General features: G+C 70.3%; 1 protein-coding gene across 4 annotated transcripts; it reads left to right on the forward strand.

Moving 5' to 3' along the window:
* The first annotated feature begins 80 nt into the window (after positions 1-80).
* Positions 81-24,071, forward strand: FCHO1 (FCH and mu domain containing endocytic adaptor 1). 4 transcript variants are annotated; one of them, XM_075902751.1, is made up of 29 exons: positions 81-192; positions 4,846-4,916; positions 7,434-7,504; positions 9,110-9,201; positions 9,302-9,379; positions 9,557-9,698; positions 9,920-10,072; positions 10,212-10,316; positions 10,725-10,823; positions 11,060-11,156; positions 11,551-11,595; positions 11,759-11,831; positions 11,994-12,015; positions 12,644-12,701; positions 13,443-13,621; positions 14,939-14,963; positions 15,520-15,576; positions 15,912-15,963; positions 16,156-16,247; positions 16,472-16,996; positions 17,296-17,396; positions 18,208-18,313; positions 18,418-18,529; positions 19,665-19,820; positions 19,907-20,039; positions 21,238-21,437; positions 22,365-22,429; positions 22,740-22,904; positions 23,147-24,071. In XM_075902751.1, the coding sequence occupies exons 3-29, from the start codon at positions 7,478-7,480 to the stop codon at positions 23,167-23,169; spliced, it is 2,982 nt and encodes a 993-aa protein (XP_075758866.1). In that variant the 5' UTR covers positions 81-192; positions 4,846-4,916; positions 7,434-7,477; the 3' UTR covers positions 23,170-24,071. The 4 variants fall into 4 exon arrangements, with proteins under 4 accessions (XP_075758866.1, XP_075758865.1, XP_075758868.1 ...); XM_075902750.1 differs by having other exon boundaries at positions 82-192; positions 15,520-15,582; XM_075902752.1 differs by lacking the exon at positions 81-192 and adding an exon at positions 4,438-4,756 and having other exon boundaries at positions 15,520-15,582.
* The last annotated feature ends 639 nt before the right edge of the window (positions 24,072-24,710 follow it).

The following is a 24,710-nucleotide window of genomic DNA, read 5'->3' on the forward strand; positions in this document are numbered from 1 at the left end:
CCCCGCCGGCTGGGCCAATCAGGAGCCGCGCCTGTTTCCTTTTGGAACCACCACCTGCCCGCCCGCCAATCCCGGCGGGGCCCCCGCGCCGGCCCCGCCCCCGCCCCTGCCCGGCTGGCTGGGGGGCGGGCAGGGGGGAGGCTGCGAGCCCGGGCGCTGGGGCGGGAGGCTCCGGCTCCGCTGGCCGCCGAGGTGAGTCCCTGCCCCGGGGCCGGGCTGGGCTGGGGCCCCCTGCTGGCCCCCGTGGGCCGCTTGCGCCATGGGGGGGGGGGTCTTTGTGCGCCCCACTGATCCCCCCAGGGAGCCGCCCCCCCCCGGTTGCGCTTCCCTCCCCGCGTGGGGTCCCCCCTCTTCCTTGCCGCTTCCACCCCCCCTCCTGTCAGGCTGCGGGGGCAGGTGCTTGTCTGTCTTGGGAAGGGGGGGGCATTAATTGCGTGGGGCCACATCCCCCCCCGTTTGGCTGGTGTCCGTGGGCCCCAGGCCCGGGGGTGGTGGCAGATCCGCCTCGCAATCATCCCCCCCCCCCCCGTGCCTGAGAAAATGCAGTGTTTGTCATTTGCAAAAGGGGGGGGGGGCGAGCCTGGCCAGGTGTTGGGGAGGCGGGATGGGGGGGGAGCGGGCAGGTGCACCCTTTGCTGGGAAGGCGCTTGGAATGGGTTTTGCAGAGTCCTCCGTGCCCTCCCCCCACCCCTCCTCCCGGACTCACTTCCTGCCCCCGCCGAGCCACCTGCCTGAAATCTCCCAGCCCCACAGGTGGGGGGCGGGCGTCCCTGCTCTCCGGTGAAGGTCACGGGATGGGGAGCCGGAGCCGTGCACCTGCCGTCTGCCCCTGGGGCGCCTTGGGGCTGCAGCGTGCGGGGTTAGGCCATGTGGGGTGAGCGGTCGCCCCTCCACCTGGCTCGGGCAGTGAGGATCCAGCAGGATTTTGCCTGGTGGGGAGTGCGAGGGGCGGGGGAGGGTAACCGTCTTCGCCAGCCCTTGTCTCCGTTGACACCTGAGCAACTGCGCGGCGGCAGCTTGAGGGGCGCGTGGGGGGGCGGGTGCAGCCCCGAACGCGCCCGCTGGCTAAGCGCTCTTCAGAGGCGCCGGTTAGCTGTGCGGGGGCCCTGGCGTCAGCCCCACCCCTGGAAGCCCCCGCCGCACGACACCGCTGACGCGGGGCGCTGGGGGGATGTGGCTTGTGGGCGGCCTCTCAGCACCGTGCCGGGCTGGGCTGTTTGCCAGGGGGCTCGTGGGTGGCTGCATCGCTCCCCATGATGCAGGGCTGGGGTGTGTGGGGGGGGGGAGGGGAGGGGAGGGGGTGCTGCGTTTGCCTTCTTGCATGTTTCATTCCTTGGGGTCGGCTTCTGCTCTGTCCTCTTGGTGCACGGGGACCCTTTGAGAGCCCGCAGTGTGTCTGGAGCCTGGGGCTGGCGCTTCACATGGGCGGGGCTGGCATCGCGCTCCCTGCCCTGCCCTGCTCCTCTCCCATCCTGGCTCGTGCCGGCTCTGGTGCAGGCCCCGGCAGGATTCGAACCTGCCGTCTTCAGCACAGACCAGAGTGAACCGAAGCGGGTAAAAGGCGGCAGCAGTAGTAGAGCGTTATCCTCCCGGCACCGGCCGCTAGAGGGCGACGTTGCTCACTCTGCAGGCCTGGCACCCTTGCTGTAGCCCTAGGCTGGCAGCGTGGTACCCGGTGGCGCCCAGACCCACCACGGCTGCTAACAGAGGGCTAGCTTGCCACCCCTTGCACCCTCCTCCCCTCCGCTGAGTTTCCAGGCCAGTTCTGAAGCCTCAAAGCGCCTCGTGTGGGTCTGTTGCTGGGCTGGGTTGAAAGCTTCGGGGGCCGCTTGCTCCCACCGCACCGGAGGGCAGGCGAGGGGGGACCGGCTCAGCGCCGGGCGCGTTCTCCTATCGCAGCGTCTCCCTGGGCCCGGCTCCAGGCCAGGGCGGACCTGCCCTGCCGGCGCCTGAAGCTGCATGGGCGGGGCAGGGCCCTGCGCCGGTCGGGTTGATGCGCGTTTGCCGGGGGACTAGTTGCCCGGGGAGGTTTGGCAGCTGCTCCGGGAAGGGGGGAGACGCAGGCCTGGTTTCTGCTCCTTGCCTGCGGCTCGGCGGGAGGTGCTGGCAGCGCCGGGCGGCTGACACTGACGTGCGTTGTTTGTTGGTGCGTTGCTCGGCCTCGGCGCATCGCCTGGTTCCTGCCAAGCCTGGGGCCCCGTGGGCCCAGCCCTGCGCCTCTCCCTCCGGCATTCGGCTTCGCCTGGTGGCAGCCTGGCCTGGAGTGACCCCGGGGAGCACGGCGTCTGTTGCTAGCTGGGAGTGCAGAATTCCTTCCCCAGCTCCGCCGCCCCTCCTGGGCTGATCCGGGAGCCGGGGACCTCTCCCGGTGGCAGACGTGTTTGGCTGGGAGGAGGGGGCGCTCCTGTGCCTAGAGCAGGGGCTGAGGGATCGGGGGCGCTGGGGGTCGGGATTCCTGTGCCCTAGAGATCAGAGCATGTGGGGTGGGGGGAAGACTCCTGGATACCGTTCCAGGCCCGGAGCGAGTTCAGCCGTTACTTCACCTTAGCGGGGCCAAACGCAGCCCTGGCAGGAGTCTGGTGGCAGGAGGAGTGAGGCCTCTAGGAGCTGGGTGGCTTGGTGCCTCAGTTTCCCTCGCTGGGTGGTGAGGCCTAGGAAAGCTACAGGAGATCTGCGAGGGGCAGGTGCCTCTGGCCTTGCCTTGGCCGGGGGGGGGGAGTTGCTCCTCGGGCACCCGGGTAGCCAGCAGGGGGTCAGTGCCCTGGGGGGGGTGTGGCAGTTTGCAGTTCTGGCCCCAGGCCAGGGGGGAGTTCAGGAGCCTGGTGACACGGGTGAGAGCCTGGCCAGCTTCCCCGGGCCCAGCCTGCGGGCTTTGGACCCAGTGCCTGCTCGCTGGGTCCCTTTCTCACCCGGCTCCATGGCCCTGAGCGAGCTTGTGGCTTCTCGGTTCCGCTGGGGCCTGGGTGTGGGGTGCCGGGTGGGGGTACCTCTCGGAGCCGGGGGAAGGTGGGCACGAAAGGAGCCAGGGGATGTGTCCCTTCTTGGGTAAAACTCTGGGCCAGGCTGGCAAGCAATGTCTCCATTTGAGCAGGCCCCGGGGGGGGGGAGAGACTGAGGCACCCCCCCCTCGGCTCTGTAAGACAGGATCCCCCTCTCTCTCCCAGGAGCACCCCCTCTGCCGCTGCCCGGAGGCATGGGGTGGGCATCCGGGGCAGAGGGACACTGGGGTGACACACGGGCTCTCGCAAGCCAGCTCCTCCAGACCCAGGTGCCCTGCAAGTTGCTGGACGCCTGCGGTGGGGCCAGGCCTGGGGTGAGCAGCATGCGGGGTGGGGGGCCTGCTGCCGAGAGGGGCAGGGAGGCAGCGGGTGACGGGGGGATGTTCCCAAGCGGAAGGCTGCTCCCTGCCCAGGCTTTTCCTGTTTAAATGCCAGCCCCGGGTGTTCCCTGGCCAGCTCGGGGGCCCTGTCCCAGGCCTGACGGCTCCCCGGGGCCCAGCGGGGCCAGGCTGCGCCCCGTTCCCAGTTTGCTCTGGGCGTTGCCACCCTCGGAGGGTTAATTTTAGCGCTTGGGAAATGGAGCGATTGGCAGGGCGGGTGGGCATTGTCCCAAGCCTCCCTCTGCGGCAGGTCGAACGGAGCCCCCCCCACCTTGCAGGGCTGGGCCCCCCCTCAACGCTGACCCGCAGCCCCCTAGCACCCGCCATGGCTGCAGGGGGGTGGGCTGCATTTGCAGCCCTGCCATGCGGATCCTGGCAGCGGGTGGCACCTGTCTCGGGGCACCCGTGTGGCCAGGGCTGCTGGGGCCTTTGGATTCGTCGGCTCCCTGTCGTGCGGCCCGTGTCTGCTGGCAGGGGTGGCGCCAGCGCTCTGAGGTGCCTGCTGCACCTCTGCAGCATTTGGGGGCTGGGGCCATCCCAGCCTGCCTGCCTGTTACCTGCATGAGGTGCGTTGCTGTGGGTGGTTCTGCAGCTGCCGCGTTCCGTCCCAGAGGTGGCTGCCTTTCACCGCCAAGCAGGGATCATGTTCGGCCTCAGCGCGACCAAGCGGGGGCGGCTGTAGAAATCCGAACCCGTTGGTTGGGGCAGCGCCCTCCAGGTAGGGGTGGGGAGCTGGCGATCCTGGCCACCCCGGAGGGCGGGGGGGGGGGGGCTGCGCGGGAGCCAGGCACCATGGGACGTCAGGAAAGTGGGATGCTGGGGTTATCCCCTCTGCTTGGCTGTTGGATGCCAGCCCCGTGCTGTCATGAGCCCGCAGGGAGGCGGGATTGATCGATTTCCACTCTGCGTCCTTTCTCCCGGAGTGGACTCTGCCCCGCTCCTGTGTGGGTCGCCCTGGCGGGTTAGGCGGGAGGCTGCTGTGGGGAGACAGGACTGGCAGCGCCCCCGGGTGCCTCACGGAGAGCGGATGGGGGGGGGGGGGCAGGCCGGGCGAGAACATGACTAGGCCAGAGACAGCAGGGCCTAATGGGTAGAGCTTTGGTCCTGGGGACTCGAGAGCTCTGAGTTCTATTCCCAGCTCCGCTGGGTGACTCAGGCCAGTCACGGTCCCTTCGTGCCTCAGTTTCCTCTCATCATTCTCCTTTCCAACGTGCCCGGAGCCCCGTGGGCGGGAGGTGGCGTGTGCAGAGCGCCGGTTTGGGAAATGCCCCACGCTGACGGCTGCGCACTTGTGTCAGGCCTGTGCCCGCCAGGGCAGAGGAGGGGCTGTAGCACCAGGCTGGGCCAGCGGCACAGGGAGGGAGCTGGCCCTCACAGGTGCTGGTTCCACTCCCCCCGCCCCCCTCCCTCGGGCCCCTGCAGCGGAAGTAGCACTGTGCCGACTTCTGGTTTCTCTCTCTTGACAGGGCTGGGTCCCCTCGCCAGGAGGACAGAGCTGAGCATGAGCCAGCCGGGACCGGGCGCCCCTCAGTGCTGGGTGAGTCCGGTGGCCCTGGGGCGGGGGGGCTGCCTTGGTTGCAGATGGGGCCGGGGCTAGAACCCAGCGGTGGCTGCTGGTCCCCCAACCCCGGGCCCCGAGAGACTAGAAAAATTGAGCGCGCAAAGATTTCCCAGTTTCCTGTTTTTCACTCTTGCAGGGAGGGGGAGGGGCAGGTCGGGGAGCGGGTGAATGAGTTGGGGGGGGCCGGGGCTGGTCCCCCCCGCCCAGCAGCGGTGCCATGCGGGGAGCCAGAGACTCCAGGAGCAGGTGACGCAGGGTCTGGTTAGAGGCCAGGCAGGTGCGTCCCCCTACCCCGCCGTGAGCGAGAGCACTAGGGGCCGAGGGGCTTCACGAGCCTCCCCTCGTGTGTCCCAGGGACCCCTCTGAGCTGGGGACCGGCGGGGGCAGCCGGGATTCCTGGGGGCTGAGAAGGGAGTGGGCTCCCGCGGGAGCCCATGGGGAGGGAGGGATAACGTCCCAGGCTCCGCTGAGTACTGGGGACCAATGATGACTAAAAGGAGGGGTGCTGGTCACAGGTTCAAAACAAGGGAGCCAGCTGGGGACACCGAGCAGAGAACCCCGGCCAGCGCCCGCTGCTCCTCAACGCTGTGACTGGAGCCAGTGGACGCTGCCCAGAGGAACTCTGCCGGATACGTGCCACGAGGGAGGAACGGAAATAGGCCCCCCAGTCGCAGGGATCCCCTCGTCCAGGATCCCCCTCCTGGTGTTCTAGCCGGCGGTTGGCTACAGCCAGGAGGAGGCCGGCGAGGAGGTCCTGCGCCCTTGTGGGGCCCGGATGGGGTGTGCGTAGATAAAGAGGGGAAGGGAAAAGTGCAGCCAGAACCTTAATAAGAGGTTCTGGAGGAGCCGGACTAGGCGCCGCTACCTGGCGCATTCGAGGTAGGTGTGCGCCAGTGTTTCCCTCACGCCACACAAGGGGCAGGCGTCCAGGATGGGGGTGAACCGCGCCAAGTACACGCCCGTGCTCACGGCCCCATGGAGGAGCAGCCAGCTAGTGTCCCCGATGGGCTGCGGGATTAAGGCAGAATACACACGGGCACATCAGGGTCCCCCATCCTCAACGGGTCTTAGGTAGCCCTGCCCTTGGTATCGGGGCGGGGCACGAGGGGGGGATGCAGAGTACGGAGCACGAGCGTGTGCAGATGTTCTCTAGGCGCGGTTCGAAAGCCAGCCGGCTGGGGGTCCAGGGATGGGGAGGCTGGGGGGGCCCACGGAAGAGGGGCCAATAAGAAGGGACGGAGGGTTTGCGGGAAGGGAGGGGCAGGGCGTCCCCTCACACAGGGCTCTGTAGGAGATCGAGAGTGGGCCGCGGCAAGGGGGGTAGGTGCAGGGGGGTTCGGAGGGTGGAGAGATCCACCCAGTCCCCCCTGTTGTAGTCTAGGAGGTCTCCGACCTTGGTGGTTTCTGCCAGGATCAGCCTCCGGCGCGGCGCGGGAGACTCCGCCACCTGCTCGCACGAGGCTGGGGGAGAGGATGGGGAGCTAGACTCCTTGGTTCTGTTGCCGTTTCCGAGTCGTTCTGCAGCCTTGGGCAGCGCCCGCCTCTGTGCCTCAGTTTCCCCACAGGGAAACGCGCCCGGCGCGTGCGGGGGATGTGGTGAGCAGCTGCCTGCAGGGTGCGCCGACGGGGCGGGAGGAGGTGCCGGAGGAGCACGGCACAGCCTCGTTCATTATTCAGCTGCCTATCCGGTGTCAGCACCTGGTCGCGTTCCTCTCGCCTCTCCTCTGTGCCGGCTCGGGCCAGCCTGAGGGAACCATCCCTGTGTGGGGGGGGCCGGATCCAGGATCCAGAACCCCCTGGGTTTGGGGAAAGCCACCCAGGGGAGTGGGACGGGAGGGTGTTTGGTGCCAGGCCCGGTGTTGTCGGCCCTCGGCGGGTGTGAACAGCCTATGCCGGCACCGCCGCTCTCCTGGCTCCCGCGACTGTGGGATAGAAAGAGCAGCCTGTTTCCATGGTAACAGCCGCATGGATCTGCGAGCTGCTTCGTGTTTTAAAAGAAACGCGAGTCGCTCTGCCCCCCGAAGCACCGCCAGGCCACGAGGGCCTATCCCCGCTAGCCTGCGGGGACCGACGGGCGGCGGGCTGGGCCCCGCTTTGAGGAGGGGAAACTGAGGCACGGGGCTGCCCTGCCTCATGCAGGGAGTCGGTGGCAGAATATGAGAGGGAAACTCCGGTCTCGTGAGAGGCGCTGTGCCTTGAGAGGAAGGCTTCACATAGCAAATCGGCTCCCGGCTTGGGAGTGGGGAAACTGAGGCACCAGAAGCCTGAACAATTCCAGAGAACGGAGGCATCCCAGCTCCCTCCGTGTCCTCCTGGAGTTGGGGTTGGAACCCAGGTGTCCCAGCGCCCCTCTAGCAGCTCAGGAATGTTCCCACCCGGGGGGGGTGATGTGTCCCCTCCCCGAGCGGAGCCCCCCTCCGTCCCACGGTGCCCCCCTGGGGCGTGGCAGGGAGCAGCCTGCCTCGGCCTCACCCCGTGTCTGTGTTTGTCCAGAGGCCGGCCACCTGAGCGGCGGGGGGTGTCGGCCCAGCTCCAAGATGTCCTGCTTTGCGGAGCATTTCTGGGTAAGTGTTCCCGATGGGCATGGAGAGGGCTCCGAGCTGGGCTCTTCCGTGTGGCCCCTGGTCGCTCCCCCAGCAATTGGGCTGTGCTGTGTGGCTCGCTGGGGCAGGGAGGGGCGTCTGCCCATCCAAAGTATGGCCTGGCCGCAGGGGGGCCGGGATGGGGGGCAGCCCCCCACTGCTGGGGGTGAGGCAGGCGTGGCTGCAGGCAGCTTGCATCGCTCTGGGTGGGCCTGGCCGGGTGCAAGCCCCCAGCCCCCGCCTGCTCCGAGGGCGCCCAGCTAAGCCCCCCCCCCAGTCATTCACCCCCCCCATCCTCAAACCCGATCCAGCTCAGAAGCAGGAGGGCAAAGTGGTAGCTAGGCAACCCCATCGCCCGTAGCAACGGGCCCCGGGTGCGGGTGCTCTGCCAGGCGGCTCCTGCTTCTTAAAGCGGCAGCGCCGCCTTTCCCCACCCGCACCTGGACTCTCCAGGGCGGGGGGAGGGGGGGCTGCCAGAGCCCTCGGGGCCACCCCTACCTGCAGCCCGGTGCAGAAAGACGGCCGGGTGGACGGTATCGGCTGGGGCTGGGCTGGGCACCCAGGCATCCGGCCTCCCATGCCCAGGGCTCTGCGCTGAGGCGCAGGCGGGTGCTGGGGGTTTGCCTGGGGGCTGCCAGGGTGAACCTGCCCCCCTGCCCACCCCTCTCCTCGCACGTGGGCCTGGGAGCCACGGCTGCCTCTCCCGCCAGTCACGTCCCTGCCCCGTGCCTCAGTTTCCCCATGGCTGCAACATGGGGCTGGTGAGGCTGGCTAACCCTCCTGCCTCTCGCCTCTGCCTGGCCTGCCGCACCCCCCACTTCCCGCCTGACACGGGCCGGGGTCCGATTTCCCTGCCCCACAGGCCTCCCCGGCAGCTGGGCACAGGGAAGGAACGGGTTGCCCCTGGGCACCCGGGAGCTCGCCCGCCGGGTGCCCACAGCCCCCCCATGTCCCAGTGGCATTGCCTGCCTCAGCGCATGGGCAGGAGCCCTCCGGGCGGTCTGTGCAGGGTTGGCACCATGTGCCCCTCAGCGCTTGGCACCGGGCTGGCGTCTCTCCCTGCACGGCACCGCTTGTTTACCCAGAGGCTGCGGCTGGCGCTGCCCCCCACGTGGGGGGGGATAAGGGGGGTGCGAGTGAGCCTACTGCTGCAGCCGTGTGGCTGGAGTGTTTACGAGACGGGGAGGGATGAGTTAGTGCAGGGAGAGCGAGGGCTGGTGGAGATGGGGAGGCAGTGGGTGGTGGCTGGAGGGGACTTCCCGTGGGGTCCTGTCTGGCTGCTCCCTCCCCCCCCATCCCGGCCCCCTCACCTGTGGCTTGCTCCCCCTGTCCTGGCCCCCCGGCCCGGCCTCCTGCCCTGCGACGGCTCCCCCCGTCCTGGCCCCCCACATCTTGGCCCCTGTCCTGCCAGCTGCCTGCCCCATCCCAGCCCCTGCCTTCTGCTGCCCCCCACATCCCGGCCCCTTGCCTTGCGGCTGCCCCCCAAAGCCCGCTGGCTCGTGCCCCGGGAGGGCTCCGCTCCGGGGGCAGGGCCTTGGCCCCAGGGCCACTCTGCCCCCTTGACGCTCCGCTCTGTGCCCCCCGCAGGGGGAGAGGAACCAGGGCTTCGAGGTGCTCTACCACAACATGAAGCACGGGCAGGTCTCCACCAAGGAGCTGGGCGACTTCGTCCGCGAGAGGTAGGGCCGGCGGGCCGGCGCCTGGGCCCAGCCGGGCGTGGGGCAGGGTGGTGCCCCCTGCGCTGCCCGTCGGCTCCCCTCACCCCCTCTCTGCCTCCAGGGCCACGGTGGAGGAGACCTACGCCAAGTCCATGGCCAAGCTGGCCAAGATGGCTGCCGGCGGCACGCAGCAACTCGGGTGAGCCGGGGGGGGAGGTGGTGGGTGACCCCCCTCCCCAGCTGCATGGAGCTCCCCTGTATCTCCCGATGTCCCCTCCCCTCCCCCAGCCCTTCCAAGGCGGGTAGCCACTGGGGAGCCCCCCAGCCGCCCGGCCCTGGGTGGGGCTGGTCTCAGTGTCCGTCTCCCCCCCGGCAGGACCTTCGCGCCGCTCTGGGAGGTCTTCCGCGTGGCCTCCGACAAGCTGGCCCTCTGCCACCTGGAGCTGGTGCGGAAGCTGCAAGATCTGCTGAAGGAGATCGCCCGCTACGGCGAGGAGCAGGCCAAGGGGCACAAGAAGGTACCCGCCTGCGAGCCGGGGGCCCCCCTGAACCCCGCCCCCTGGCTGCCCCAGCACACACCAGGCCCTGCCCCCCACCCACTGCCCGGCAGCCCAAGCTGGACGTCCCCGAATGCCCAATTCCCTGCCCCCCACCCGGGGGTGCTCCTGGGAGGGGCGTTTGGGTGGCAAGGAAGCTCCCCCTGGTCCCCCCCATCTCCAGGCCCCTCTCTCGCCCCCAGTCCAAGGAGGAGGTGTCGGGGACCCTGGAGGCCATCCAGTTGCTGCATGGCGTGGCCCAGCTGGTGCCGAAGGCCAAGGAGAACTACCACGGCAAGTGCCAGGAGGCGGAACGCCTGCGCCGGGAGGGCAGCAGCCAGAAGGAGCTGGACAAGGTAGCGAGCGGGGCTGGGCGGGGCAGGAAGGGCTGTGGCCCGTCGCGGGGGGGCTGGCCCGGTGCGGTGCCCCGTTGCCGGGGGGGTTTGCCCCAAGGTCTGCTCATAGCCCCTCCCCCCCCAATCCTGTCCCGGCCAGGCCGAGCTGAAGGCGAAGAAGGCGGCTGAGGCCCTGCGCCGCGCGGTGGAGAAGTACAACGTGGCCCGGGCCGACTTCGAGCAGAAGATGCTGGACTCGGCCGTGGTAAGAGGAGCAGGGGGCCGGGCATTGGGGCATGTCGGGAGGCTGCGGGGTGAGGGGCAGCCCTCGGAGGGGGACTCTGGTTCGAGACTCATCCGGGGCAGCGTGGGGCAGTGCAGGCTGACCGGGCTGGGACGGCACCACCCCCGGGGGCCTGACGGGGCAGCGTGCCCTGTGAGCTGGAGAGAGTCACATGCTGCCCGGCTGACTAACAGAGAGCCCACCACTGGCACCGTGTGCTCCTGCGGGTGGTGCACATCCCCACCTGCCTGGGTGCACAGAACAAAATGTATTCCGCACCTGGCTGGAAAAAGTGAGAGGGAACATTGGCTGGGGGGGGGGGGGGGCTTGAGGGAGACACCCCGGGAATGCTGGGGGCTCCACCCCCATGTAACACCCGCCCCCCCACAGCGGTTCCAGGAGCTGGAGGAGACCCACCTGCGGCACATGAAGGGGCTGGTCAGCTCCTACTCGCACTCGGTGGAGGACACGCACGTGCAGATCGGACAGGTGAGGGTCGGGCTCGCGGGCCTGGCTGCCCTCCGGGTGGGGGTGGTGCATGCCCTGGGGCCGGGGGCATTGGGGGAGCGAGGGGGCAGTGGGAAGGGGGGGTGCAGGTGAGGGCAGCTGTCACTCCCACAGTCTCATCCTGCTCTGAGTTGGTGCGGAGGGTGATGGGGCAGAGTGGGGGGGGCCAGGGCAGTCACGCGTGCGCAGCCTCAGCTCTGCTCCCCCCACACCCCCAGGTGCACGAGGAATTCAAGCAGAACGTGGAGAACATCGGCATTGAGACGCTGCTGCAGAGATTCACCGAGAGCAAGGGCACCGGGCGCGAGAGGCCGGGTGAGGGGCATGGGGAGGCAGGGCTTGGGGGCGGGGCTCGGGCTTGTGCACAGGGGGCGGGGTTCGTGCATGGGGGGCGGGGCAGGGCAGGGCTCGTGCACAGGGGGCGGGGTTCGTGCATGGGGGGGCGGGGCAGGGCAGGGCTGGTGCACGGTACAGGGTTCGTACACAGGGGGCGGGGTTCATGTGTGGTGTGGGGCTTGTGCATGGAGGGGCGGGGCTCCGGCTCGTGCACAGGGGGCGGGGCTTGTGCAGGGGCAGGGCTCGGGCTCATGCACGGGGGGCGGGGCTTTTTCTGGGTGCAGGGCTCGGGCTCATGCGTGGGGGGCGGGGCTCGTGCGTGGGGGGCGGGGTGTCTCTGCTGAGCTGACCCAGCCTTGCTCTGCCTTTGCAGGGGCGCTGGATTTCACCGAGTGCAGCATGGCCCCAGCTCAGGAAGGCAAGTACGTCTCTGCAGCCGGCTGCCGGTGGGGGCCGGGGCCCTGCCATCGCCCCAGGGCAGAGCTGGAAGGGCTGGCAGGCGGGGGGGGGGGGCGATGCCCTCGGGGGGGGGGGGCTGGCCAGGAAGAGGGGCTGGAGCTCACCTGCCCTGTCCTCCTCAGGGCCCAAGAGGAGCCGCAGCAAAGCCTTCCGCATCCCCGGGCTGAGCCGGAGAGACCGAGAGCGAGATGCTGGGTGAGCCCCCCCCGCCCCGTCCATCCATCCATGCCCCCCACCCCCGCCTGTCCTTCCCCCACCCCATCCTCCCACCCCCTCCGTCCACGCCCCCGCCGTCTGAGCTCCCCTCCGGGCAGGTCCAGGGGGTGACTGACTCTCTCTCTCTTCCCCCCACCTCAGGGAGTCCCCAGATGCTGATGTGGTGAGTAGCTGCCAGCGGGGGGCAGGGAGGGGAGGGGAGGGGTCTCTGGCCTGGTTCCTCCTTTTGCTGGTGCCTGCCGGTGATGCTGCCGGGCTCGCCGGGGCTCAGCGGCTCTCGCTGATGGGGGGCTGGGCACCGTCCACCTGGGGCAACTTTGGGGAATGGGGGGCAGGGCAGAGACTCGCTGCTCGGGTGAGGCTGCCTCGCGCTGCCCGACCCCACGCTCCAGGGGTTCTGTGGCGCCGGGATTGCATGTTCCCCCCCCGCAGCCTCCGCCAGCTTCCCCGGGCTCTGCCGATGTCCCCCCCCCCACCTGCAGCCTCCGCCAGCTCCCCCCACTCTGCCGGTGCCCCCCCCCCCCCGCAGCCTCCGCCAGCTCCCCCCACTCTGCCGGTGCCCCCTCCCCGCAGCCTCCGCCAGCTCCCCCCACTCTGCCGATGTCCCCCCCCCCACCTGCAGCCTCCGCCAGCTCCCCCCACTCTGCCGGTGCCCCCTCCCCTGCTGTCCCCCTCGCTAGCAGACCTGGCAGGTGTCCCGACTTGAATGGGTGCTGGAGGGAGGGTCCCTCCACGGCAGGGTGGGGCACGTGGCCTCTCTGACCCCCCCCCCCCGTTTTTCCCCCCCGTAGACTTGCCCAGACGTGGACGAGGAGGGGTTCACTGTCCGGCCCGACATCAACCAGAGCAGTATCCTTGGGGCAGGGGGCCAGGGGCCGGGCTGGGCTGGATCTGGGGGCAGGGTCAGCCAGGGCTTTAACCTCCTCAGCTCCTTGGGGGGGGAGAGGGAGGGGGAGGGGAGGTATTGGCCTGGAGTAGCTCAACCTCCGGCCCCCTGCCTGGCAGTGCCCAGGGCCGTGGGGCTGTGTCCGGGGGGCAGAGGTGCCAGGCGTCCAGCTCCCCTGCTTGGCCGTGCTGATGTACCAGGGCAGCAGCTCAGTCTCCAGACCCCTGGTGCCCCGGAAGCCAGGCCATGCTCATCCCCGGCCCTGGAACACGGCAGGGCCTGGGCTAAGCCGGGAGATGTAGGCCCAGGTTGGGGGGCACCTCTCCCCACAGACCCCCCCTGCGGGGCGTGGCATGAGGGACCCAGCTGGGATCAGGGCTGGTCGGGCAGGAGACAGGCCCGGCCTCACAGCGCGCACGTGTGGGTGCGTGCACGAGTGGGTGCGTGCACGAGTGGGTGCGTGCACGTGTGGGTGCACGTACGCACCGGACCAGGGGTGGGGAGGAGTTGGGGAGGGAGCTAGGAACAGAACTGGGGTCTCTGGGGGCCCAGGCAGGCTGGTGACTCGGGGCTGGGTGCGGGAGCCGGCCGGGGCCAGGCAGGGAGCTGGGATGGGGCGACCCCTAGTGGGCGTCTGTGGGAAGGGCAGGCCGGGGCCCAGCCCCGCTGCTGGCTGGTGTCTGTTTCCCTTGACGGCGGCTCCGGCTCGGGCGGGCCCCGCGGCTGCTCGTCCAGCGACTCGGACTACGAGGACGAGGACGAGCCCCGCAAGTTCTACGTGCACATCAAGCCCCTGCAGTCGTGCGAGGCCGGGGGCGGCCAGGCCGGCGTGGAGCAGCTCAAGGCGACGGTGGGGAACCTGCCCCTGCCCCCCAGCACCGGGGTGAGCGGTGAGGGCTTGAGCCGGGGAAGCGGGGAGCCCCTGCTGAGCAGTGGCAGGGGGCAGAGGCCGAGAGGGGGGCAGAGGTGACGGGGCTGGGGGGAGTGGATGGGAGGGGAAGGGGTCGGCTGTGTTGGGGGAGGGGGGCTGTGGGGCTGGGAGGGGAAGGGGTCGGCTGTGTTGGGGGAGGGGGCTGTGGGGCTGGCAGGGGAAGGGGTCGGCTGTGTTGGGGGAGGGGGGCTGTGGGGCTGGGAGGGGTCGGCTGTGTTGGGGGAGGGGGGCTGTGGGGCTGGGAGGGGAAGGGGTCGGCTGTGTTGGGAGAGGGGGGCTGTGGGACTGGCAGGGGAAGGGGTCGGCTGTGTTGGGGGAGGGGGGTTGTGGGGCTGGGAGGGGTCGGCTGTGTTGGGGGAGGGGGGCTGTGGGACTGGCAGGGGGAGGGGTCGGCTGTGTTGGGGGAGGGGGGCTGTGGGACTGGCAGGGGAAGGGGTCGGCTGTGTTGGGGGAGGGGGGCTGTGGGGCTGGGAGGGGTCGGCTGTGTTGGGGGAGGGGGGCTGTGGGACTGGCAGGGGAAGGGGTCGGCTGTGTTGGGGGAGGGGGGCTTTGGGGCTGGGAGGGGTCGGCTGTGTTGGGGGAGGGGGGCTGTGGGGCTGGGAGGGGTCGGCTGTGTTGGGGGAGGGGGCTGTGGGGATGGCAGGGGAAGGGGTTGGCTGTGTTGGGGGAGGGGGGCTGTGGGGCTGGGAGGGGAAGGGGTCGGCTGTGTTGGGGGAGGGGGCTGTGGGGCTGGCAGGGGAAGGGGTTGGCTGTGTTGGGGGAGGGGGGCTGTGGGGCTGGGAGGGGAAGGGGTCGGCTGTGTTGGGGGAGGGGGCTGTGGGGATGGCAGGGGAAGGGATCGGCTGTGTTGGGGGAGGGGGCTGTGGGGCTGGGAGGGGAAGGGATCGGCTGTGTTGGGGGAGGGGGCTGTGGGGCTGGGAGGGGAAGGGGTCGGCTGTGTTGGGGGAGGGGGGCTGTGGGGCTGGCAGGGGGAGGGGTCGGCTGTGGGGTTCGGGGCTGTGCTGGGGGAGGGAGGCTGGGGGCTGGGAGGGGAAGGGGTCGGCTGTGTTGGGGGAGGGGGGCTGTGGGGCTGGCAGGGGGAGGGGTTGGCTTTGTTGGGGGAGGGGGGCTGTGGGGCTGGCAGGGGGAGGGGTCGGCTGTGTTGGGGGAGGGGGGCTGTGGGGCTGGCAGGGGGAGGGGTCGGCTGTGGGGTTCGGGGCTGTGCTGGGGGAGGGAGGCTGGGGGCTGCTGGCTGCCCCGGTGGTGACCCCTCCCCTTGTCCCCTCGCAGGGCACGGTGAAGAGGCAAATGTGCAGTAAGTGCTGTTCCCCCCGCCCCCCGCCCCCCAAGCAGGGGTCTCCTGGGGCCGGGGGTGGGCTCTAGTGAGGTCACATCCCGGTGGGGCGGGGGGAGATGGTTGTGGGTGCGATGGGCCGCATGGCAGGTTCCTGCCCAGCAGGGGGCGCTCACTGGGGTGCAGGGTCTCCTCCCCACACGGGGGGGGGGGCTCCACACAGGCTGCCTGTGCCCCCCTCCTGCAGCTGGGGAGACGGGGGCCAAGTCTGTCCCGGCAGCGCCCCGGGGGCCGGCTCTCCCCTCTGGGCCATTCTGATCTGCCCTTTGCCCAGGGCTGAATTAGTTTCGAGGGAGCCCAGGCCAGGTCTCCCTCTTAGCATCAGGGGCCCCGGAAATCCAGGGGCCTCCCCTCCTCGAAGACCCCCTAGTACCTCAACACTGCTTAGCCCCTGGTGGAGTTGCTGGTCTCTGGGGGCAGGTGCACAGACTCCTCAGCAGGGGGCGCTATTGCTCACTCTGTGGGGGTGGTTTCAGGCCGGATCCCCAGTGACACTCTCGCTCTGGCTATTCCCTAGGGCACTTATCGGTAGGGACGACTGGCGCAGCGGACGTGGACTCTGACGTGGCCCCAGGTACAGGTGAGGCGAGGAGGGAAATGTGCCAGGCCCCAGTCTAGCACGCTGGAGTCACCGAACGGTTCTTCTCAAAGGCTTGGCAGTGGCATGGCTCATGTTGGTCTCAAGGAGGCCATCAGTAGGGTTCAGAGTTAACACGCGTGCAAGGGGCCTGGGGCTGCCCCCCACCTCTGCTCTGTTGGCTCAGCCTCCCTGCAGGCTCAGGCAGGCAGCCCCAGGGCACCGACAGGGGCTGTGGCCAGGCACAGGGAGATGGTTGGGAAAGCAGGGCGGGAGCGCTGTGCCCTGCCCGAAGTCTGGCACCCGGCTGAAATCCGTCTCCTCTCCCGCAGGGGACGAGCCCAGGAAGCTGCAAGTGTCCCACTCTGCCGCGTGGACTCCCAGGTACCGGGGTCCCTTGGGCGCGGGTGGCAGGGGCTCTTGGGGAGGGAGGGACGAGGTGCCCGTTCTCCGGAGCGGCTCCCGGCACCAGGCCATCAGCCTCCCTGCACTGGACCCTCACGGGGCGCAATGGGGCCCCAGTTCTGGGGTCAAGGGTCACTGTGCCAACCTCTCCCCGCTTTGGTCCGTCCCCAGGTGCCCAGGGAAGCCCCGGCTGGACGTGGCCCCTTCCGCAGCCCTGTTCGGGCCCCCGCTGGAGTCGGCCTTCGACGCGGAGGATTTCCCAGGTACGCGCCCTGCTCCGAGGGAGCCTGGCAGGCCTGCCTCCCAGGAGGGGAAACTGAGGCACGGCGGGGAAGGGACCCGTGAGGGGAGAGCTGGGAAGAGGAGCAGGGTTCCTGGGCTCTGGTTTCAGCTTGGGGCGAGGGCTCCCCCTGCTGATGTGGGGGGCCGGGGAGGGGGAGCGCTGCACCGGCAGCCCCCTGATGGGAAGGTCACCCTGTCTCCACAGCCTCCCGAGCCTGCGGCCTGGCCTCCAGCCCGTCCCCCTTCTCCTCCTCGTCCCCCGAGAACGTGGAAGACTCGGGGCTGGACTCCCCCTCGCACCCCGCCATGGGCCCCTCCCCGGACTCCAGACCCTGGACGCCCCAGAGCCCCCTCACCAGACGGCCCGCCAAGGGCTCCCCCAGGCTCCCGGAGGAGCCGAGCGCCTGGCTGCCCCAGCCCGCCAGCCCCGCGGCGTGGCCCCCGGGCACCCCCAGCTTTGCCGCCTTCGGCTGCGAGGACTCGGAGGAGGGGGCGGCCCACGAGTCCCGCTGCGCCAGCGCCCCGGCCCCTTCGCCCGGCCCCTCCACGGCCAGGCCTCCTAGTCCCGTCGTGGACCCGACCGTGCGGCCCTGCAAGAATGGGGCCTGCCCCCCCTCCGACGCCTCGCCCTCTCCAGTGCCCTCCGGCTGCAGGGAGCCCTCCCCGTGGGCTCCCCGGGGGCCCAGCCCCAAGCTGGCAGACTCCAGCTCTCCGGCGGTTCCTGTCCCAGGTGAGTATGGCCGGGGGGAGGGGGGGGGTTGGCAGGATCTGCCGCTGGGCTTCCTTCTTCTCGGGGTCCCAGGGGGGGCTGTGAGAAGTGGGGACCTTCCCCCCGATGGTTCTGCACCCCTTGATCCCACCCCCTCCAGGCCGGGACTCTGCTGATGCTGGCCAATCAGCACCCTGGGTGGGGAGGAAACAGCTGTTGAGGGGCTGGCCTGGTCTCCCCCCGCCACGAGCCGGGCACTGCGCTCGCACGTCTGCCCCTGCTCCCTGGGCTGTCGTCTCACCCGCCTTGTGCTTCCGCAGAGCCTCCCGCAGCGTGCACCCCGCCCCCCGCAGCCCCCAAGGTGGCCCCCCCGCGCCGCTCCAGGACGAAGAGATCCTCCGCCGGCAGCCGCAGCGACCTGGTGGGTGGTGCCGCCTGGGGGTGGGGGGGGGGCGGGGCGGGGGGACTCCAGCCAGCGTGAGCTCTGTGTCCCATCCCGGGGCGTCTCTCTGCCCAGCGCCCCCCTGTGGCAGGTGGGGAAACTGAGGCACAGAGCGGGTCGGTCACCTCTGCCCAGCGCCCCCCTGTGGCAGGTGGGGAAACTGAGGCACAGAGCGGGTCGGTCACTTGTCCTGCAGGGAGGCTGGCAGCCGAGCTCTGCGGGGAGAGGGTGTGTCTGAGCCCCTGGCGGGGGCTGCGGAGCCATTGGAGCTGGACCGAAGTGCGGGGGGGGGGGGGGGGGGGCGGCTGAAGAATGGTTCAGCTTTTCAAAGAGGCAGAGTCAGGCGACAGACTCCCCCCCCTCCCCCCCGCTGTGGGTCTTGGGGGTCTCCAGGGAGGCTGATCCCCACCCCTCGCTGAGACCCCGGGGCAGCACTCGGGACAGATGCCGCTCCCAGGCGGGGGCCTCTGCACGGACCCTTTGGGGTGGCTGGTTTTTGCTGCTTGGCGTGGGGCTTTCCTGGGGGGTGGGGAGGTGGAATGATTAGCACCGGGGCTGGTGCGCACGGGGCCAGGAGGGAAGTGAAGTTTAGTGGTAAGTGGGAGACGGGGGGACCCTGAATGGCTGGGTTTTGGTTCCAGCTCGGTCCTCACCCGCTCGGTGCCTCGGTTTCCCCAACCGTACCATGGGGCTAGCCCTCCTGATGCCATTGGCACAGCGCTGTGGGATCCTTGGATTCTCCGCTGGGGCCTCGCCCCGGGGGGGTGACGCTCGGTCCTTTGTTTTCCAGTATCATTCCCTCAGCCCCTCTCCCCTGTGGAGCTACGGCCCTTCGCACTCGGCTCCCGCCAGCCTGGGCGAGCGCGGCTTCTTCTTGGCTTCGCAGCCGGGGCTCGGTATGTACCATGGGGGGGGGGGGTGACTGGCCCTGAGCACCGGGGGAGGGGAGGGGGGGCGGGGGGAACTTTGGGCGGGGTTTGATCGGTGGCTCCCCCCCCAGGGCTCTCCCGAGGCCCCAGCCCTGTGGTGCTGGGATCCCAGGACGCGCTTCCGGTGGCGACGGCCTTCACCGAGTACATCCACGCCTACTTCAAGGGCCGGGACCCCGACAGGTAAGGGGGGCGGCGGCCTGATGGGCAGAGGGGCTTTCGGCTTGGCCCAGGCTCTGGGGCCCAGCGGAGGGCTACCTGTCTGCCCCCAAACCTCCGGGGCTGCTGGGGCGCGGCTCTCCCTCTGTCCCCATGGGCACGAGGGGGCAGATCTCCCCACGTCTGCCCCTCTCCCCTGGCCGAGCTGAACCGCGGTACCCGGCTCAGGCTCCGTTCTCTGGTCTCCCCCTCCGTAGCCAGCTGCCCCCCCCCCCCGTCACTCGTACCACCCAGGTGGGATGGTCCCTGCGCACGGAAAAATTCCAAGACGCCGGCTCCTCCCCGTCCCCTCCCCCTAGCCACGCAGCTGGCAGGCTGGCTGAAGTCGGGACCTTTCCTGGGTTCCCTGACCATCAGGAAAGCCAGCCGGGGGCCGCACCGAAGCAAAAACCCAGACACAACCGCCCCCCCCCCCCCAGTGACCCGGCGTCAATGCGGGGGGAGGGGGTGCTCCCCTCGTCCCCCTCAAACTCCAGCGCCGCCTCCTTTCTATGGGGGGACCCCCACGCCTGGCGGGCCGGAGCAAGGCAGTCGGGGCCGGATCCCCGCGGGCCGTAGGTCCCCCACCCGGATCTGGGAAAAGGAAATCGGCGGCAGGCCAGGGTAAATCGGGAACCGGCGACGCGCAGGCCACGGCCAAGGGGAACTTTCCAACGACGCCTCCCTCGTGACCCAGCCCCGTGCGTCTTTGGAGCCAGCGGGGCCGAGTCCCTGGGGATCTTCCGCGTCCGCCCGGAGCCCCGGAGCCCATGCCCCTTCCTGCGGCCTTCCGCCTGACCCCCCGGCCGGGAGGGACTCGCGGGCCCGTCTCCTGCCCTGGCCTGGGGGAGCCCAACGTCTTGTCCTGGGATGTTCCAGGCGGGCGCAGGCCCCTCCGGCGGGAGGCTGGGATCTGGCGCTTGGACCTGCCTTCCCCAGAGAATTGTGGGAACGGGGCAGGGAGATGGGCCACCCAGCCACCCCCATGCCCCAGGGCATGGTGAGATCTGGGTCCTCCTTCCCACAATCCCCCGGGTGGCTGGAAGCCAAGCTGGTGGGAGGGCTGGACTCCCCGCGGGTGGAGGGGGCTGGGCTCTCGGTAACGCCCGGCTCTCCCCAGCTGTCTGGTGAAGATCACGGGCGAGCTCACCATGTCCTTCCCCGCCGGCATCGTCCGCGTCTTCAGCGGGAGCCCGGCCCCACCCGTCCTCAACTTCCGCCTGCTGCACACGGCGCCCATCGAGCAGTTCCAGCCCAGCCCCGAGCTGCTGTACAGGTACCGGGGGGGCCGGGCGGGGGGCTTGGCGGGGCCCCCCAGGGCGTGTCCCGGCCTGCCTGACCCGCCCCCTCCTCGCCCCACAGCGACCCCTCCCAGAGCGACCCCAGCGCCAAGGATTTCTGGCTGAACATGGCGGCGCTGACCGGGCACCTGCAGAAACAGGCGGAGCTGGCCCCGGCCGCCTCCTACTACAACGTGGCCCTGCTCAAGTACCAGGTGAGGCGCCGGCGGGGACGGGACGCCCCTCACTGCCCCTGGGGCCAGGACCCTGGGCTCTGGGATGGGGTGGTGGAGCCAGGACCCTGGGCTCTGGGAGGGGGGTGGAGCCAGGACCCTGGGCTCTGAGGGGCAGGGGGTGGAGCCAGGACCCCTGGGCTCTGAGGGGCAGGGGTGGAGCCAGGACCCCTGGGCTCTGAGGGGCAGGAGGTGGAGCCAGGACCCTGGGCTCTGGGACGGGGGTGGAGCCAGGACCCTGGGCTCTGAGGGGCAGGGGGTGGGGCCAGGACCCTGGGCTCTGGGACGGGGGTGGAGCCAGGACCCTGGGCTCTGAGGGGCAGGGGGTGGAGCCAGGACCCCTGGGCTCTGAGGGGCAGGGGGTGGAGCCAGGACCCCTGGGCTCTGAGGGGCAGGGGGTGGAGCCAGGACCCTGGGCTCTGAGGGGCAGGGGGTGGAGCCAGGACCCTGGGCTCTGAGGGGCAGGGGGTGGAGCCAGGACCCCTGGGCTCTGAGGGGCAGGGGTGGAGCCAGGACCCCTGGGCTCTGAGGGGCAGGGGGTGGAGCCAGGACCCTGGGCTCTGAGGGGCAGGGGTGGAGCCAGGACCCCTGGGCTCTGGGACGGGGGGGGGTGGAGCCAGGACCCCTGGGCTCTGAGGGGCAGGGGTGGAGCCAGGACCCCTGGGCTCTGAGGGGCAGGGGTGGAGCCAGGACCCCTGGGCTCTGGGACGGGCGGGGGGTGGAGCCAGGACCCCTGGGCTCTGAGGGGCAGGGGGTGGAGCCAGGACTCTGGGCTCTGGGAGGGGGTGGAGCTAGGACTCTGGGCTCTGAGGGGCAGGGGTGGAGCCAGGACTCTGGGCTCTGGGAGGGGGTGGAGCTAGGACTCTGGGCTCTGAGGGGCAGGGGGTGGAGCTAGGACTCTGGGCTCTGAGGGGCAGGGGGTGGAGCTAGGACTCTGGGCTCTGAGGGGCAGGGGGTGGAGCTAGGACCCTGGGCTCTGAGGGGCAGGGGGTGGAGCTAGGACTCTGGGCTCTGAGGGGCAGGGGGTGGAGCTAGGACTCTGGGCTCTGCACAGGGCTCTGGGAGGGGCTGGGGTGTGCGGGTCCCCTGGGTTCTGCCCTTGGCTCTGGTGGGAGGGGAACCCGTTCCAAGCCCCCCCCGCCCCTCGGTGCCCCTGTAGCCCCTCTCTGCTCCCCGGCAGTGCTCCAGGCTGGGTCCGGGCTCGGCCCCCCTGCAGCTGGCCGTGCGCTGGGACTGCGCAGCGGGCGCCACCCAGGTGCGCGTGGAGTACGCCTACAACGCCGGCGCCATGGCCGCGCCCCGGCCCCTCTCCAACGTCCAGGTGCTGCTGCCGGTGGAGGAGCCGGTGGCCAACGTGCGGTTGCAGCCTGCGGCCAGCTGGTGAGAGCCGGGCAGGGGCTGCTGCAGGGCCTCAGGCTGGGGGGATGCTTGGGGGTCACATCGGGTGCCCCAGCACCTCCTGGGATGTGGCAAAAGCAGACGAGGACTGCACTGGGGGAGGGTGCTGGGGACCATGTGGGGCACTGGCAGAGAGAGCTGGGGGGGCAGGGAGAGAGAGACGGGATTTGGGGAGGGCGGGGAGAGGGACTGAGGGCAGGGCACTGGGCGACAGGGGGCAGGAATCTGGGGACCTGGGGGGGGCGGGGAGAGAGGGATGGGGGGCAGGGCCCTGGGGGAGGGTGGGCAGGAGGCTGGGGACCTGGGGGGGGGCAGGGAGAGAGGGACGGGGACAGGGCCCTGGGGGTCATGGTGCAGGAGGCTGGGGACCTGGGGGGGCGGGGAGAGAGGGATGGGGACAGGGCCCTGAGGGTCATGGTGCAGGAGGCTGGGGACAGGGGGCAGGGCCCTGGGGGTCATGGTGCAGGAGGCTGGGGACCTGCGGGGGTGGGGAGAGAGGGACGGGGGGCAGGGCCCTGGGGGAGGGTGGGCAGGAGGCTGGGGACCTGGGGGGGGGACAGGGAGAGAGGGACGGGGGGCAGGGCCCTGGGGGTCATGGGGCAGGAGGCTGGGGACAGGGGGCAGGGCCCTGGGGGTCATGGTGCAGGAGGCTGGGGACCTGCGGGGGTGGGGAGAGAGGGACGGGGGGCAGGGCCCTGGGGGAGGGTGGGCAGGAGGCTGGGGACCGGGGGGGGGGGGGACAGGGAGAGAGGGACGGGGGGCAGGGCCCTGGGGGTCATGGGGCAGGAGGCTGGGGACCTGGGGGGGTGGGGAGAGAGGGACGGGGGGCAGGGCCCTGGGGGGCGGAGGTGATCCAGGGCAGGGCTGGTGCCGTTCATGTCCCCAGCCCCCGCCTCTCTGGCCCTGCAGGAACCTGGAGGAGAAGCGTCTCTTGTGGCGGCTGCTGGACGTGCCCGGGGCCCCGGATGGTGGCGGTGAGAGCTGCGGGACCCCTGGGGGTCATGGCGGGAGCTGAGCCCCCCCCCTTGCAGGGCTGTGTGTGAGGCCCACGGGCCATACAGCTAATGGGAAGGCTGCGGGGGGGCTGAGAATGCGGCCTGGCGCCTCCTGCTGGCCACGCCCCGGCATTGCTGGCTGGGTGGAAGGGGCTGGTGGCGCTTAGCAGCCCCCTCCCCCCCCAGCGTGGGGCAGCCCCCGTCTCCCGGCTCGGTGCGGGGGAACCTGTTCTTCCCAGGGGTGGGCAGGGAGATCCTGAGCCCCGTGTGTCTCTGCCTCGCTCCCTAGGCTGCGGCCACCTCTCCGCCAGCTGGGAGCCCCTGTACGGCCCCAGCAAGCCCAGCCCGGTGGCGGCCCAGTTCACCGGCGAGGGCAGCACCCTGTCGGGCGTGGAGGTGGAGCTGGCGGGCGGCGGGTACCGCATGTCGCTGGTGAAGAAGCGATTCGCCACAGGTAACTGCAGCAGCTGGGCATGCGGGGGCGTGGCCTGTCACCCTGCCTCAGTTTCCCCTCGGGCACTCTTTCCATTGGCAGGCTGCGGCTTGATCTGGGGTGGGGTTGAAGACAAACTGGAATAACGAAGGCGTCCCGGCAAGGGGAGGGGAGGAGTCTGCTTGGCAGGGGGTCCATCCCTGGGTGCTGGGGGTGGGCGTTTCTCCTCTCCTCCAGCCTCTCTTAGCCTTGTTTCTTCCTAGGCATTTATCTGGCTGGTTCCTGATGGGCCGGGCTTGCCCACCACGTGCGTTCCTTGTTTGAAAGCCTCGGCTCGCTGGCCCAGGGCCTTTCTCTGCTGTGGGATGGTTACACACTGGAACAAAGTCGGTGCTGGAGCGCGGGGGACCGGCCCCTGACGTGAGACCCGGGAAGCGACGCTGCTGTGCCCAGGCTGGGGGTCTCGACTCCTGGACAAGCTGAGCGGCTCAAAATTGCACTGGACAGAGAATAGCCCTGCTCTTTGTTGGCCTAACCCCCCCCCCCGTCCCCCGCCGCTGGGGTCTCTGCTGTAGCCAGGTCGCCCCCTGCTGATGGGACGGACCGTTCCACTCTCCCAGCTGCTGTACAGAGCGGGGGGGGGGGGGTCACCCTTTTAATAAACACTTTATTTTCTAATAAAACGCCCCCTGGGCTGCCGCTGCCCTTCTCGATCAGCTGCGCCCGGCTCCACGGGGCAGGGCCATGCCCCTCTCGCTCCAGGCCCGGGTGCTGCCAGCCAGCGCGCAGCCCCCGGGGGCGGAGGTGTGGCAGGAGGGGGCTGGCCCAGGTCAAGCCTGGTGGCTTCCCAGCCCCTTGGGGACCCCCTGCTTGCTGGGAACAAAGGGGGGGAGCTGCAGTGCGGGGGGCCCCCCCCCCCGGCTGAACAGCAGCGGGGGAGGCTGAATCCACTAGCTGCTGAAGTTAAGAGGGAGTCAGGGTGTGTGTGTGTGTGTGGGGGGGGGGGTAAAACCCAGGCCCTGTTCCTCATGAACGCCAGGTGTAGACCCCTGCAGCGGGCCCAGGGGTGGTCTGAGTGGGGAACGGGGTCCAAGGTGCGGGCAGGGACCCTGGTGTCATGAGGGGCTTTCGGGGGAGGGGGCTCACTCAGAGCCGAGCCTCCCCCCCCCCCGGGGCCCTGGGCCCCAAGCTCTGGGTTTATCCCCCTGGGCAAAGCCGCTTGGGACCTGGCCTGGAGCGGATGGAGCATGAGGCAGAGGATGGGGGAGGGAGGGTTTTTGTGGGGCTGTCAGGGGGGGGGGTCCCCGACCCTGCCCCCCCCCTCCCCGCAGCCAGACGTGATGCTCAGCCGGCTGGTAGAGGGGAAGGTTTCTTGGTTCCCAGGCACCGCGTAACCTGATTCCTCTCGGGGGAAGGGGCTCCGGGCCCCTTCACCCCCTTTTCCTGCTCTCAGCCTCCTGGCTCCTGACCCAACGCCCAGGCCTGGCTCCTTTGTCTCTCTTCCTAGGAAAGAATTGTTATCTTCAGCCTCCCTCTAGGCTCCTGGCCAAGCCCGGCCGTCGCCCCAGCCAGGGGCGTGTGGTGCATTGCAGCCCTAGGGACTGGGTGCAGGGCTGGGCATGCACACGGGTGCTCAGGGCCCGCACCACTCCGGCCTCCTGGGGCCAGCCAAGAGCCTCTGGCAGTCACCGAGGGGTTAAAGGTCCTGCCCCTCTGTGCCCCTCCCCCCCGCCGTGGGCAGCAGGTGGCAGGGGCTGCTTGGCAGAGTGCTCTAGGTGGGGGCACAAGCCTGTGGGTCAGGGTCTAAGTGCGGCATGGCAGTGCCCC

This window comes from Pelodiscus sinensis, chromosome 19, assembly GCF_049634645.1.
Source record: "Pelodiscus sinensis isolate JC-2024 chromosome 19, ASM4963464v1, whole genome shotgun sequence".
Classification (NCBI taxonomy): domain Eukaryota; kingdom Metazoa; phylum Chordata; order Testudines; family Trionychidae; genus Pelodiscus; species Pelodiscus sinensis.